The 16,769-nt window shown below is 44.5% G+C and overlaps 1 protein-coding gene across 1 annotated transcript in view; it reads right to left on the bottom strand.

Moving 5' to 3' along the window:
* The window catches only part of LOC149874121 (protein Aster-C-like), a 53,162-nt gene that overhangs the window by 16,300 nt on the left and 20,093 nt on the right, over window positions 1-16,769 (bottom strand). The window contains exon 4 of the mRNA XM_090040994.1: window positions 4,745-4,829. Coding sequence (XP_089897120.1) covers window positions 4,745-4,829 — 85 coding nt within the window. The remainder of the gene's footprint in view (window positions 1-4,744; window positions 4,830-16,769) is intronic.

The raw sequence follows: 16,769 nt of genomic DNA, 5'->3' as shown, positions 1-16,769 counted from the left end.
ACTTTAGGAAAGCCAACTTTAATGTGCTCAGGGCAGTAGTCAGGGAGGCACTCGGAGCCCGGGGGTAGCTAGTATGGGGGTCTAGGGAAGGTGGTCCTTCCTCAAGGAGGCTATACTTAGGGCACAGCAGGACACAATTCCTCTGCGCAGGAAGGCGGGAAAAGGGTCCAAGAAACCTCCATGGCTGAGCGTGGATATCCAGGCTGGCCTGAGGGCCAAGGAAAAAAAACGAACATATTGGCGGTGGAAGCAGGGGGCAGGGACAAAGGACGAGTACACCTCCCTGACCCGAGCTTGTAGGGATTTGGTAAGGAAGGCTAAAGCAGCACTGGAGCTTAGATTAGCTTCTGGGATTAAGGATAACAAAAAGTCCTTTTTCAAGTATACAGGTAGCAAGAAGTCTCGGGGTAACATTGGACCCCGATGAGGCAGGGCAGGGCAGTTGGTGACGGACACGCGAGAGAAGGCAGAACTCTTCACAAGTTCTTTGCCTCCGTGTTCCTGTCCGCTGACAATGGGGTGCTCTTGGGTGATAGCATGGAGAGGCCCAGGAAGGATGCGAGTCCTCCAACTGTTAGTTCAGACCTAGTTAAAGATTACCTGGAGGGCTTAGATGTGTCCAAGTCGGCGGGCCCGGATGACCTTCATCCACAGGTGCTGAGGGAATTGGCTGGTGTCATTGCGGAGCTTTTGGCACGGCTATTCGAGGACTCCTGGTGCTCAGGCCAAGTCCCTGAGGACTGGAAAAGGACCAATGTGGTCCCTATTTTCAAGAAAGGGAAGAAGGAAGAGCCTGGCAACTACAGGCCAGTCAGCCTCACTTCTATCCTGGGGAAGGTCTTTGAAAAAATTATCAAGGGCCACATTTGTGAGAGCCTTGCAGGGGAAGTGAGGTTGAGGGGTAACCAGCATTGAATTGTGCCAGGCCAATCCTGCCTGACTAACCTGGTCTCTTTCTATGACCAGGTAACAGAGAGCTTAGATGTGAATGAGGAAGTCAATGTCATCTTCTTGGACTTCCAGAAGGTCTTCGACACAGTGTCCCACCCAATTCTGGTGGGCAAGCTGAGGGACTGCGGCACTGACCAATGCACAGTCACGTGGGTGGCAAACTGGCTCCAGGGGCGCACCCAGAGGGTGGTGGTGGTGGACGGGTCGATGTTGACCTGGGAGGGTGTGGGCAGCAGGGCTCAGTCATTGGGCCGGTGCTATTCAACATCATTAGCGACCTGGACGAGGGTGTGGAGTGCACCCTGTTCAAGTTCGCTGATGACACCAAGCTGTGGGGTAAAGTGAATACACCAGCAGGCAGGGACTGCATCCAGGCAGACCTGAATAGGTTAGAGAAGTGGGTGGACCTGAACAGGATGCATTTCAACAAGGGCAAGTGCAGGGTGCTGCACCTGGGGAGAGGGAACCAGCATTATGGTCATAGGTTAGGGGCTGACCCTCTTGGCAGCACAGAGGCAGAGCGGGATCTTGGAGTCAGGATTGACTCCAGGATGAATACGAGTCGCCAATACGACGAAGTAATAGGCAGAGCCAACCGCACCCTGTCATGCATCACCAGGGGCATCACTAACAGGTCCAGAGAGGTCTTGCTCCCACTCTATGCAGCGCTGGTCAGGCCGCAGGTGGAGTACTGTGTCCAGTTCTGGGCGCCACACTTCAAGAGGGACGTGGAGAACCTGGAGAGGGTCCAGAGGAGGCCACTCATATGGTTGAGGGCCTCTGTGGCCAGCCCTATGAGAAGAGGCTGAGGGACCTGAATCTTTTCAGTCTCTGCAAGAGGAGACTAAAGGGGCCTCTTGTGGCTGCCTACAACCTTATCAGGGGCCACCAGCAGGGACTCAGGGAAAGTCTATTCACCAGGGCCCCCCTTGGAGTCACTAGAAACAAATGGCCACAAGCTGAGGGAGGATAGGCTTAGGTTAGATATCAGGAAGAACTACTTCACTGTAAGGGTGGCCAGAGCCTGAAATAGGCTTCCCAGAGAGGTGGTGCTCTCTCCTTCCCTAGAGATCTTCAAGAAAAGACTGCATAGGCACCTGGCTGGGGCCTTATGACCCCTGTCACCCCCAGTGCTCCTTCCTGCCCATGGCAGGGAGTCAGACTAGATGATCTGTCTAGGTCCCTTCCGACTCAGTAATTCTATGATAAGTTACTTATCAACCTGCAATGCTTTTAAAGTGCTGTAAAATACAGCGTTTCAGATGTAATACCTCATTTAACAAGGGTTAATTTAAAAGCTCTGTAACCATTTTTAAAGTCCTGTAAAGCCATTCACTTCTGTTAAATCATGGCAAGAAAGCAACTTCCGTACACACCCAAAGTTTAGATTTTTGCATCAGCCTGTTAAACGCATTTAACTTGGCGACTATCAGGATGGATTAGTTTGAACTGCTAAATCAGGAAGCCTCAATTTAAACATTGGTTTCCACAAAGAAGGTTTCCCTCACTTTATAGGTATAGGTATAGGTTTCCCTCACTTTATGCAGTACATGTGTTCCTGGAAAACTGTGAATAAACCAAATTTGCATAACGGGAACCCAGTTTATAAGGTAACAAAGAGGGATACATTCCCAGTGGTGAGGGAGGGAGTAAGGCTGGGGCCAGGGAAAGGGAGGGGGGAGGAGCATGGCGCAGCCCAGTTTACGGCTGCAGGCAGGTGGCATTGGCCGCTCCCAGGGCGGGAGCAGGGAGCAAAGCAGAGGGAACTGGCAGTGGCTGCAGGGGAGTGGGGGGCATGGTTCTTGCTGCTATGCACATCCCAGGAGGGATGCAGGCTGAGAGGCTGCACCAGGCTCTTCCAGGCTGGCACATACCCCAGATTTTCATACAGGATGAGAGCAAGCTGCTGCTGCAGGCTGGAGTTGGCAGTCGCACCAGGCTCTTCCCGACACTCAGGGTGGGCAGTGGCAGCACTTGGAGGGGGGCTGCAGCCACCCCAATATTTACCATAGCCCCCCCCAACCTGCCTTCCCCAAGTGCCAGGAAGAGTCCAGTGCCACCATCAGCCCCAGCCTGCGGTGGCAGCCTGCTCTTGTCCCACGCGCAGATCCAGGAGCACACCCCACCCCCTGGGAAGAGCCCAGCACAGCCCTCTAGCCCACACCCCTTCCAGGGTGTCTGTAGCACAAGAGCCATGCCCTCCTGCCCTGCACCCACTGACAGTTCCCTCTGCTTTGCTCCCTGCTGCTGCCACCCCGGGAGAGGCCAACATATACCTTCCCCCGCTCCTTGTCCTACAGACTTACCTTGCATATAACAAATTTTGGTTGTAAAAAGGGTCATTGCATACAAGCAAAATTGCATATACAGAACCCACATAAAAAAAGTGAAGGTAACCTGTACATTCTTATTGTTTGATCTCTTTTATTCATTTAACTTCTTGAAACTTTGCACTTTTAGAGAAAGGCAAGAGTTTGATCATGTGCACACAACCTTGCAGAGAGACAATAGGGCTGCTGGGTAGGTAATCTGGTCTGTTCTCTCTCATCTCCATATACTGCTGTTAACAAGGATGTTCTCTCTGGAGACACAAATCCACAGTTTGAGAACTAAAATTAAACATCATACAGATGCTTAATGGGATCTTCTAAACTGAGCACTGAGTCCCACTGGGTTGAGTGGTTTTCTTTAATCTTTACTAATCTATAGAAGGAACCTCTGGGAACCCCATAAGATTGGGCCCCTACTATAGTCTATGTCCTGTTGTGACCTATTTATAAAACTTCTAAAAAGGTTACATGAATATATTGTCTCAAATATATAAATTAGAAGTTGCAATTCATATTCCATGATGATATCTTTGAGTTTTAACATATCTTACATTCAAACTATAAACTATCTTTATATAAAGTTTTTTTAAAGCATCTTACCAGCAAAAAAAAAAAAAAAAAAAAAATCCTGATTTAAATAGAAAAATCCTTGTTTCTTTTTTTTTTTTTTCTTCTTTTTTTTTTTTTTTTTTTAAATTTCTCCCCTTCTCCTCCCTCTCATTTTAGGCCTACTTACTTTATAAAGCAGCAAAAGCTTAAGATGAAATCAGCTGTCTACATCAGAAAGACAGCCCTACAATACAGCCCAGCATTCTCACATTTTGATTCTAACTCTGCTTTTGTCATGCTCCCTCTGAGATGCACGCCTGTAATAATCTACATATTTCAGAGTCTATCTGTTCAGCAAGCTGTCCAAACCTTTCAGGTCATGACGGTCTGCAACAGCTGCTAAGTTACATACCCAATGCTGCCAAAATAGGTTTTGCCACCTATAGGGCACATCTACTGAAACACTAACTGCACAGTAACCTAATAATACCACATAGTAGTGCATCACAGAACATACAGTGCTAATAAGCTATTGGCCACTATACAGTAGTGTTATTAAAAAGGCATGCACCAGTTACTGTGCATTAATTTAGTACTTGAGTATACAAGAGAGAAGTTGAACGCAGAGAAGTTGAAATGGCAACGGGTAGGACATTTTACCTTAATACTCCCCCCACTCCCAGGTGCTGGGGGATGTTTGCTTTCCAGCATGAGTCTACTTTTACAGAAATGTGTGTTACAAAGAGAGCTGGGATGCTCTTCTTTCTGAAGCAGTTTGCTGCTAGCCCAGAGGAAGGAGCAGAGAAACAGACTTCACTGTGATTGCTTAAATTATTTGCTGTACAAATAACTACTGCTACAATTTGACATCATCAGTAAGGAAACAGAATTTTATTGGTAGGGTCACATCTTACCTACTATGAGCCTCTCCAAATCTGGCAGATGTGAAAACTGTCTCTTAAACTCTTCACTCCTATACTTGTAAGTGGAACTTGAGAGCTGCAACAATGAAAGGCGTAAAGGTTAGAGCAAGTCAGTTTAATTTCAATCCCCACTATCTTCATACTAGCAGAACACTGTGCTAATGTCTCTCCAAGAAAGAAAATTACTACCAGAAATCTGGCAAAGGATAGGTCATAGCAGGATGCATTAGTCATTGCCACCCTGCTAGTAAGGTGCAATGATGTGGTTCTAGAACCTAAAACAAATCTGAAGCATCATGCACAATACTGTCATGGAAAGACAGCCAAGGACAGTTCAACCCAGATTTTGGCCATTTTCAGTACTTACTGGTAGATTCAAATCCTATTTTACCTCTACAGCAAGTGGCTGCCCTCCTTTTTCCCTCCCCTCATAAGTATTTTTCGAATATCTTTGCCATTAAAAAGTTGACATACTTATTTTTTTTCCTCTATGATCTCTAGCATGATGGAATAGGACAGCACCTAGATATGAAGTAGGATTTGGGCTGTAGACTTTGCATACCGGGTCTTCATAAAGTCCTTGTGCACAACTTAAGTTATTAAACTTTAAAGTGCACAAGGACTTTATGAAAACTCTGTATGAGCATTCTCATCATAGAACACGGGTACAACACCAAGAGCTGCAGCACCGGCGCTCCCACCACGAGACTGCCTAATGTACATGTATAACCCCATATTTAAAAGGGCCTAGCTCTAAGGCTAACATGGCGATTCACTCACCAGACTCCTTTCAACTTTTAGCTTTTTCTGGAAGTAAAGGGGCCAGCTGGTACAAAGAACGATGGTGGCTTTTAAATATGGACCTCATATCCATTAGCCTAGGAAGAACATTAATACATCTCCAGGATAAGCTTCTAGTGTAAAAAAAACACATTGTACTCTACTCCATTTTAAATAGCAAGGTCACATTTCTTCAAGTGGAGGACAGGGTGTTTAAAAATGTACACAAAACCAAAACCTCTGCTGTGCAATTTAATGCCTCAGCAGCATTACAGCTGAAACAGGAAAAAAAAAAGTCACCTCCAGGTATCCCAATAATGGGGTATAAATATACCATTAAAACTCATTCTATTTAATTAGTACTTCCCCCCAACCCCACCCCAAAGGGATTAAATGAGTACAGGACCATTGCCAATTATTCTAAACAAAGAGACACCTCAACAAAAGTTCAACATGTTCTGCACATTGCTACAATGGTACAGAACCCAAACAATCCTGGTAAAATAAGCCAACACAAAACATAAATACTTACAATACAACACACATGTCCGCATATGCAGCTTTGCCCTTTTAGTCCCAGTTAGCTATGTAAACCTTCATTCCCTCCCTGCAAACATTTATTACATTGTGTGCTTTATCAGTTAACAGCCACCACCTTGTGGCTGTAAATTCCATCTACACTTGCAAAGCAAATTCCAGTCCAAAACTAGATTTAAGTCTCTTCTTCACATGATAATGCCCAACCTCATTAGTTCTAGGCAAGTCTTCTTGCTTCTGATTTTGGATAGTCACAACTGCGACTCCTGCTCCTAAGCACCAAGTCTTTGGTTAGCTATATAATATATAGGATCATGTTGTAGGTCTACTTTCAGGACAAAGGTTTTCTTCTCATGTAGCTGGTAATAAAAAGCTACCTTGAGGTGATAGGTTAAAAAACAAAAAACTGAAAAAAACAAAACACAGAAAAACCTGTGTAAGTTCACAAAAGCTTTCTTCTTTTCAATATTTTTCATTTCTCTTTCATTAGATAATCACCTACAATTATTCCAAAAACAGAATTAAAGGGATATTTTTTTCAGTCTTTTTAATGTATACAAGCGACAAAACTTCAGCTACAGCTTGCTTCTCCCTTTCTTTCCTGAGAGGCTTTCGGGATGCAGTAGGGAAAAGGATTAAAAACTCACAAAACTACCCATGCATGTTCTTAAAAACAAACAAAAAACCCCCAAACACAACAACAAGAAATTGTATGTTGTTAAATCACAAAAAATGGCAAAGGAAATCACTGGGGCAGGTCTCAAAACAAACTTAAGCACAAACCTTTAAAGTTACATGATTACAAGGCTGCCTATTTTGGCTATTTTGTCGGAGCCTGTAAAGATTAACATTAATTAGAGAAGTAGGTATCCTTGCCCCAGAATCTGGTCCCCTGTATCAGAAAGGACATGGATTTAAAAATCACCACATGAAAGATTCTAACTATGCTTTGTGAGAACTTCCGTTTAAGGTTTGATTCTGATGGAAACGGCAAGGAAGTCAATTTGTCTATCGATGAACCCAGAAGACCTATGTCAACCCTGCTGTGATTTTGAGTGAGCCACAAGACGCTTAACCTAAAGCTTAACCTTAAACCTGATGCTTAAGGACTTAGAATTTGAGCTTGCAAAGAGGGAGCACTAGGGCATTTAGAAAAAAAAAAAAAGTGCTTAAATGGCTTACAAAAAACAAGATGCAGCTGATGGGCACTTGTACACATGATGCTATTAATATGTACACTTGATGAAAAGATCAGTCTTAATGGCATCACAGCATACATATGCAAGATTTCTGGGGGTTTTAAGCAATTTTGCATTCAAAACTATATCTGGATGTAGTTTATTTTGCAGCACTCAAAATTGCAACAATGCAGCTGCCAGCTTGCCCTCTGGCTTCAGGAGAGGCGGGCAGGCTCCACAGAAAAAAAGAAAAAGATTAGACCCCTCCCCACTTCTGGCTTCAGCTGCAGCTTGCTGAAGGTAAAGGGGGTAAGGGGCCTGATCATCTTTCTTTTTTTCCCCCCCAGCAGAGCGTGCCTGCCTCTCCTGGGGGTGGGGGAAGAGCTGGGATCCAAGTGTTCCCCAAGTGCCCACTAGCAGCCCACCCAGGTTGCCCCAGGCAGCACTGCCACTGCAGAGGGAAGGACTGGGGCCCTCTGTAGCTCAGGGGCCACTCAGCCCACCATTGCACCCCACCAAGGGCAGGCTTCAGCTCTGACAAAAAAAGAAAGAAAATGACCGGGCCCCTCACCATAACACGACAGAAAAAATTGAACCGGTTTATTCCTCTAGGTTTTATTCTATCCCCCACCATTTCAATTTAGGGGGCATAGAATAAAACTTCGGGGATTGTACACATGACAGGTGTTTAAGTGACCTTCAAGCAGGCTTCAGCACTGATTTAAAGAACCATTGTTTCTTTCCTCAAACAAACCAGATGCAAGCTGTGCAAGAGCTAGGTGCTGCTGCCGAAGTTATTCAAGAAAGGGAACCAGGATATAAACAGCAAAATGTGGGCATGTTTGTAGAAGCTGAACACTGCTTCCCTCAATGCTAGCAACAACCCCGAGATGGAAAACTAGAGAGTCTCTGGAATCTAGCACACTAAATAACCTCTATCTCTTGGGCATAAAACCTGTTACCTCTTCATCTCTCACCCAAAACTCCTTTGTTGGTATAAAAGAAAAATCACATTTGTTTTTCCAGTCAGCAAACAAAGGGCAACAAAGAGATAATTTTGATTGCTGCAGACTGTACACTGAGCTACTCTCAACTGACAAAAACTGCTCTGCACTTGTATCCTGGTCAGTCCAGTTCCAGTAGAAGAAATTCTGGCTTCTCAATCTTATTCTTTCCTCACTTCATTCAGCAATTAACTTATATTCCTAGGACTGGAATCCTTTCATCGGGCCACAAACAGGAGGCAAGTTAGGTTGGAAAACGGCAACTGGGACACAAAATAAAATAAATATCTATAAACCAAACACAGAAATCTCAAGGCATTTCAGGTTCAGCAAACACTACATTTCACATAGACACATGTATGCATGCGTGTTATACGTTTAGAAAAAGAGGAGCTTCCACTCTAGGATTCAAAACAACTACAGAAGTTCCAAAGAAGATGGGCATAGATAAGGCAGAAGTTGTCCACTTACAGGGAGAATGCCAAAATTGGGAATGTTCCTTTGTAAAGTCCAGACCTCCCCCAATTTAATAATCATATAATGCCAGGTATTAAGACAATACCATAATAAAAGCTAGCTATACATAGAGAAGAGCTCACAAAACTAAGCTATGTATTGCCATGCCACCATTTTTAATAATTACAAGGAATGAGGGCAAGTAACATTTTAATGACACTGTTCTAGCCCTTACATACATTCTCTTAAGTGTGCCACACAGTTTGTAGGGACTCTGTGGTCAAACAGTCTCTCCAGAACTGACAAGTTAAAGAAGATATTCTAGTACCCAGCTGCCTCAGTATACACTCAAGTAATCTAGGAGCCTGCCAAACTTCCTATTTAAAAGTGAGCTGAAGATTAAAAAAATAAAATAAAAAATTGTGCTTTCATGTTATATTACTTACCTAAGAGTATGCATGTGTGCACACATACACCCTTTTATATGACATAAAATATATAACTCTAAAACAAAGCTTCCACAACCAGTCTTTGCACTGGTGTACAACTGACTCTTTGCACTAATGTAGGGTGTAAAAGGTTCCATTCATTAAAATGAACACTGTTTACACTTGCACATTGTTTTCCATGCTGTTCTTCCAATCGCACTCCATAAGTAACCCAAATTATTTAAAAACTAGTCTCTGTACGATGCAATGCTTTCAATTAAGGGTGGGGGAAAAAGCCCAAGAAATTAGGAAAGGATTTAGGTATATGTAAATTTAGCATGCAAGTAGCTTGCCTGTCCTTAATACACACAAGAACTCTGATGAAACTGGGCCTAGGAGAAGAATCCTTTACTTTAATATTTGCCTATTATTATTACTTTTAGTGTCCCAAAGCCAGAAGGACAAACCACATCACACACAGTAGCTGGCATCTTGTGTTCTCTGCATTTTATTTTACAGATCTTAGTCTATCTCAATGAATATAGGATGACCCCAGCACCAGTAGGACCTGTATTTGACAGGTATTCAGGTTTCACCAGTAGAACTGAATACTCTCTTCCCCCTCCAACTGAACTTTCTGACCTTAGTGCCAACTATTGCTAAGAACTCAGAGCTGCTCATTGGGTTTCAGCTTCTATCACGACCTCAGGCAAGCAGCCTAAGCTATTCTTTCTTTAGGGCTAAGCCAGCCACTTGGCCATGAAGATGTCATAGAAAATTAGGGTTGCAAGATACCTCAGGAGAGCATCTAGTCCAACCCCCTGCTCATAGCAGGGCCAGCCCCAACTAGATCATCCCAGCCGAGGCTTTGTCTAACCAGGTCTTAAAAACCTGCAAGGATGGAGATTCCACCACCTCTCTGGGTAGCCTATTTTACTACCCTCCTGGTGAAAGAGTTTTTCCTAATATCCAACCTAAACATCCCTTGCTGCAACTTCAGACCATTGCTCCCTGTTCTGTCATCTGCCACCACTGAGAACAGTCTAGCTGGATCCTCTCTGGAACCACCTTCAGGTAGTTGAAGGCTGCAGTTAAATCCCCCTGATCGGTCTTCTCTTCTCCAGAAGAAATAAAAACTCAGTTCCCCCAGCTTCTCCTCACCAGTCATGTGCCCCAGCCCCCTCATCATTTTTGTTACCAGGCTTGCATTGCATCATTTCTTCTCCTCTGCCTACAGTCAAGCAAAGCAATGCCACCCCACCAGGAATTTAAGGCCATCAAGTCAAGCAAGGAAGAGTACAGCACTGAAGTCAGGAAAGAAGTACCACCCAGAGTGATCCAGTATGAAAAGAGTGGGCTGAAGAGACCAGATGTACACCAGTTCTCAGGGTTAATGAAGCAGAGGTTAAATGCATTCGTTTGTAATTCCTGGATACTGTCTAGAAACAATTCAAAAATACTACTTAGGATCAAACTACAATTAACTCCAAAGCATCACCTGTATATGCAAATCTACACAGAAACTTGGCTAAAAGACCACACCAAAAACCAACACCCCCCCCCAAACAACCAACCAACCCCCTCTCCCCACTCTCCAGTGAAGGGGGGGAAAACACGTTTCCTGTTCAAAATTTCTTTAACTTTCTACCTAACTTCCAAGACAATGGCAGTTTCCATAATATCAGAGACAGAACAGTAGGACCCCAGACGGAATGGATACCTTTGTGAGCATGATTTTGTCATGGCACACACAAACCAAAGGTGGTACCAAAATCCTCCTGGAGAGGCAATATACTCATGATTTAACCCTTTTCTTAAATTAAGGTGCCATCTTAAAATTTAACCAGTAACAAAACAGTTTTTTACCCATAAGAAGGAAAGAGAATACACTGCTGTACAGGATTTCCCATTCATCAGTGGTTTGTCTACTCTACTTCCGGGCACTCTTGAAAACTGCTGAGACGCACACTTCATCCACCTGCTCCAGCTCCCCAAACGCACACACACACCAGCCCAACAAATGCAGCCATGACTGCTCTGAAGACTTCCATTCCCACTAGATCTTGGAAGTGGTATTGAGAAGTGCCCTCAGGGAGGCTCCATCGCCTCTATTCCAGGTGTGGCATGCATGCAGCAGGAGTAGGATTGGCAGAGTCCACTTCCTAACTGTGGTCTTGAGAGCACCATGGTAGCAGTAGACATACCCTGTACGATGTGTAGAAACCTGTTCACCAGAACATCACATGCACTGAACAAAATGCAAGCATGTCAATACCCACTCAAGGGAGCATTTAAAGAACCAGGACCCTTTTACTTACATTCATTTTCTGCCCTTCTTCATTCACCCTGAGCTGCTCAGGAGAGGAGTGTCTCATAAGCCCAGTGCACTCTTCCAGCAGGCCACTGACAGGCACAGGTCTGTGCACTAGTGTCATTATGTCCCCTTCTTTGGCCCAGCCCCCCTCTTATTTGCAGAGGCTGAAGGAGAAAAAAGATTTTAAATGTTTTCAGATTAACTACGCAGAGAAAGTGGCGAGAGAAATCGTTTTCTCCTTCAGTCAAAAAAAAGCAGACTTTGACTCACTTTTCAGTGTTTGGTGGAACATTCTCCAGTCAGAATTCAAAGGTTTCATTCAACTACATCATTTCTACTAATGCACTTCCATCCTCAGCTTAGTACCACTCTGAAGTCCATCCCTGGGGTGTCCACACACAGTGATGTGCTCTAGGTATTCTTAAGCTTGAGTACTAATGCTATAACAGCCCTGTTAGGCACCGGTGTCCTAACTCTACAGTATATTCATAGATTCACAGAAAACTGGGGTCGGAAGGGACCTCAGGAGGTCATCTAGTCCAACCCCTTGCTCAAAGCAGGACAATCCCCAACTAGATCAGCCCAGCCAAGGCTTTGTCTAGCTAGGTCTTAAAAACCTCCATGGATAGAGATTCTACCACCTCTCTGGGTGACCCATTCCAGTGTTTTACTACCCTCCTAGTGAGAAAATCCTTTCTAATATCCAACCCAAACTTCCCTTGATGCAACTTGAGACCACTGCTTCTTGTTCTATCATCTGCCACCACTAAGAATAGTCCAGCTTCATCTTCTTTGGAACCAACCTTCAGATAGTTAAAGGCTGCTGTTAAATCCCCCCTCAGTCTTCTCTTCTCCAGACTAAATAAGCCCAGTTCCCTCTGCCTGTCCTCATAAATCATGTGCCCCAGACCCTGACCATTTTTGTTGCCTTCCACTGGACTTTCTCCAATTTGTTCAGTGTTGGACCCTCCCCTCCCCCCCAACTACAGAAAGGATGTGGACACAGTACTCCAGATGTGGCCTCACCAATGCTGAAGAAAGGAGAACAATCACTTCCCTTGACCTACAAGCAACATACCTACCAGTGCAGCCCAAGATACCATTAGCCTTCTTGGCAACAAGGGCATGCTGTTTATTCAGCTTATTGTCCACTGTAACCCCCAGGTCCTTTTCTGCAAAGCTGCTGCCCAGCCAGTCAGCCCCCAGCCTGTACTGGTGCATGGGGTTGTTCCATCCTAAGTTCAGGACTTTTAATTTGCCCTTGTTGAACCTCATGTGATTTCTTTTGGCCCAATCATCCCATTTATCTAGGTCACTCCAAATCCTAGCCCTACCCTCCAGCATATCTACTACTCCCCCCCAGCTTGTTGTCATCATCTGCAAACTTGCTCAGGGTGCATTTTAAGCCATCTTCCAGGTCATTGATGAATACATTGAACAAAACCAGACCCAGAACCAATCCCTGGGGCACTCCCCTTGATACCAGCTTCCAGCTAGACACTGATCCATTGATTACTACTCTGAACCCAATGATTTAGCCAGTTGTCTATCCACCTTACAGTCCATTTGTTCAGCCCCTACTTCCTTAGCTTGCCTGTGATAATGTTGTGGGAGACTATATCAAAAACCTTGCTAAAAATCCAAAGGTACACCACATCCACTGGTCTCCCCACATCCACAGAGCCAGACATCTCATCATAGAGGGCAATCGGGTTGGTCAGGCATGCCTTGCCCCTGGTGAATCCATGCCAACTCTTCCTAATCACCTTTTTCTCCTCCAAGTGCTTAGTAATGGATTCCTTGAGGACCTGCTCCATGATTTTGCCAAGGACTGAGGTGAGGCTGACTGGTTTGTAGTTCCCTGGATCCTCCTTTGTCCACTTTCTTAAATATGGACACTATGTTTGCCCTTGTACAAGTCCATAGGGCTAGATGGGATGCACCCAAGGGTGCTGAGGGAGTTGGCTGATGTGACTGCAGAGCCACTGGCCATTATCTTTGATAACTCATGGTGATCAGGAGAGGTCTCAGATGATTGGACATGTCCATCTTTTCTAGGTAGTCGCCAGCCTGGTCTTTCAGCACTGAGGGCTGCTCACCTCCTCCCCAAATTGTGCTGCCCTATGCAGTAGTCTGGGAGCTGACCTCACCTGTGAAGACTAAAGCAAAAAAAGGCAGTGAGCAGCACTTCAGCTTTTTCTGCATCCTGTCACTAGGTTGCCTCCCACATTCAGAAAGGGACCCACTTTCCCTGATCCTCCTCTTGCTACCAACATATTTGTACAAACCCTCTCGTTACCCTTCACATTGCTTGCTAACTGCAACTCCAATTGCACTTTGGCCTTCCTGACTTCATCCCTGCCTGAGCAATACTCTTATAGTCTGTCCCAGTTGTTTGTCCAAGTTTCCACTTACAAGCTTCCTTTTTGTAATTTAGTTTACTGAAGAGTTCCCTGCTAAGCCAAGCTGGTTTTCTGCCATAATTGGATGTACGAACAAGCCATGCTGACGTGCAGGAAGCACAGTAAGGCTTCTTTAAAGAACAGCCAGTCTTCTGGACTCCTCTCCTGCTCAGACTGGCTTCTCAGTGGATCCTGCCCATGTATGTGTTCCCTGAGCAAATCAAAGTCTGCTTTTCTGAAGTCCAGGGTCCTTACTCTTCTGCTCTCCATCCTTCATTTCCTCAGGACCCTGAACTCAATCATTTCATGGTTGCTGCTGCCCAAGTTGCCGTCAACTACTACATTCCCCACCAATTCTTCCCGGCTTGTGAGCAGCAGTTCAAGAAGAATACAGTCCCTAGTTGGCTGCTCCAGCACTTGCACCAGGAAGCTGTCCCCAATACATGCCAAAAACTTCCTGGATTGACTGCACTGCTGTATTGCCATCCCAGCAGATGTCAGGGTGCTTGAAGTCCCCTTTGGGAACCAGGGCCTGCAATCAGGAAACTTACACTAGTTGTTTGAAGAAAGTCTCATTGACCACTTCCTCCTGGTCTGGTGGTCTGTAGCAGACACCCACCAGAGTGGAAAGCTGGGGCTAACAGGGCTTAGTCCCCCCCAACTAATTTTGCATTAGCCAGCAACAGCAGCACCACCATGGTGCCACTCGGCATGCAGCCAGAGCTGCGCCTCAGCACACGCCAGCCCCACAACAGCCCTGCAGGAAGGAAGGAAGAAGGGCAGGGATCAGCCCCCTCAAATATTTACTCAGCCCCCCCCCCAAAAAAAAAACCAATATTTTCCTCCCACTACCTATACCCACCACAACATCACCCTTGTTGCTTTCCCCTCTGACCCCAACCAAAAGACTCTCAGGCCTATCTCCAGTTTCATACTGCAGATCTGAGCAATCATATGGCTCTTTTATATAAAGTGTAACTCCTCTTCTTCTCCCCTGCCTGTTATTCCTGAACAGTTTGTACCCATCCATGGATTATGCTTTTGCTAAAAGGAAGCTATCTTGGGATGTGGTGCGAAAGGTCATAACTGTTGCCAATGTAGGCACAACCCATTTTCAAGCTTATTTAACTTCTAGATCAGATGGATTGAGGCTCTGATCCTTAAAGGTATTTTTTGGCATGATTTTTCAATTCCTACCTCACATAGCTCACCAGGCCTTACATCATAGCTTCTAAGGTTCAACAACATATTTAAGAACATCATCAACTATGGGCACTGTGGGCATCCTAGCAGCTCCAAGAGCTGCTAATTAAAGTGCCACAAAATGGCAGTGGGAGTACTTGAACTAAATCAAGTCTGCTCTGATGTGTTGGAATTCCAATGCATCAAAGCAGCCTCTGTGCTTGTGCATAGGTGCCCAGTCACATATACAGAGAGAAAACGCCTTGCTTAATAGAATAAAAGCAAGTGGCCAAAAAAAACAGGCTACTTAGCTACACTGAACAGAGAATAAGAGTTGCATTTTGTAAAATGCATGAGATTGAAGTGAAAAAAAAGAAATGAGAGCAGGGAAGAAACTCTTTCAATCTGGAATGAAGTAAAAATTCTTGAAAGGAAATTAAAACAAACCAACCAACCAACCTTTTGCTTTATGTTGACTGAAAAGAAATATTTCCATTTTTATTTCACATTACAGCATATCACAAAATTAAATATTTGTATATGAAAAGCCAATTTCAAAAAAAAAAAAAAAAAAGGAAACAAACAAAAAAAGCCCAAACATTTCATTTCTTGAACAAGATGGTCAGAACTTAAAATTTAGTCTTCTTTCCCTACATGCAATTCTAATTAAAGTGACCTGATTTCACAAAGAATTTAGACTTCAGTGGAATATGGTTCTGCCAAAGCTTTTCTGACTAGCTCTATAAGTAACCTCATTGGGCTTTATTCTCTGCTCAACGCAAGTGGAATTTAAGTATGAAACTATATCCACTAATACTAATGGCACTTCACTGTATATTTCCACACCCACACCCCTTTCCAAGGATAAGAATACAGATCCTAAGAAATAAAAGTTATCCTCCACATGCATACAAGTACTAAGCCCTGCTGGGAACATGATAGAGATGATTCAACCATGGCTGAAATAGCACTCTTTCAAACCTCTTATAAAGAATATTATAGCGCTCTCTCACAAACATGAGATTGGCACACAGGTAAGAGCACATAGGATTTTTTTTCTATGTGGATAAAAAAAAACAAAACAAAACCCCCCAAAACAATACCCTACAAAGATACAAATATATAGATAAATAGATACTGCTGTGTTTTGATAACTCAACATTTGGATATAAAACTTCATATTTGGAACACACTTAACCTGAGGGAGGAACATAAAAACTTTGCTTGCTTTTAAAAATTTAAATTGTGCCTCAACTAATTTAAAAGTAAACACAGCACAGGGAACATGCTGATGACTGCTGAGGGAGAAGAGATTGATGTCATATATCTTGACTTCAAAAAAGCTTTTGATCTGGTATCCCATGATCACCTCTTGGCCAAACTGCCCAGTTGTGGCCTTGGCTCCACGACGATCCGCTGGCTGGGAAACTGGCTCCGTGGTCGGACCCAGGGGGTTGTAATTGATGGCAGTCACTCATCGTGGTGCCCTGTGACCAGTGGGGTCCCTCAAGGCCCTGTCCTGGAACCCATCCTGTTCAACATTTTCATTAATGATGCGGACATTGGAGTCAGGAGTGGACTGGCCAAGTTCGCCGATGACACCAAACTTTGGGGCAAAGCATCCATGCCAGAAGACAGGCGGGTGATCCAGGCTGACCTGGACAGGCTCAGCAAATCGGCAGACAAGAACCTGATGGGTGTTTAACACTGAAAAATGCAAGGTTCTCCACCTTGG

Source organism: Crocodylus siamensis, chromosome 1 (genome assembly GCF_052110815.1).
Source record: "Crocodylus siamensis isolate JL-2025a chromosome 1, ASM5211081v1, whole genome shotgun sequence".
In the NCBI taxonomy this organism is placed as follows: domain Eukaryota; kingdom Metazoa; phylum Chordata; order Crocodylia; family Crocodylidae; genus Crocodylus; species Crocodylus siamensis.
Note: the sequence above shows the minus strand (reverse complement) of the source record. Positions and strands in the feature narration are given on the sequence as shown.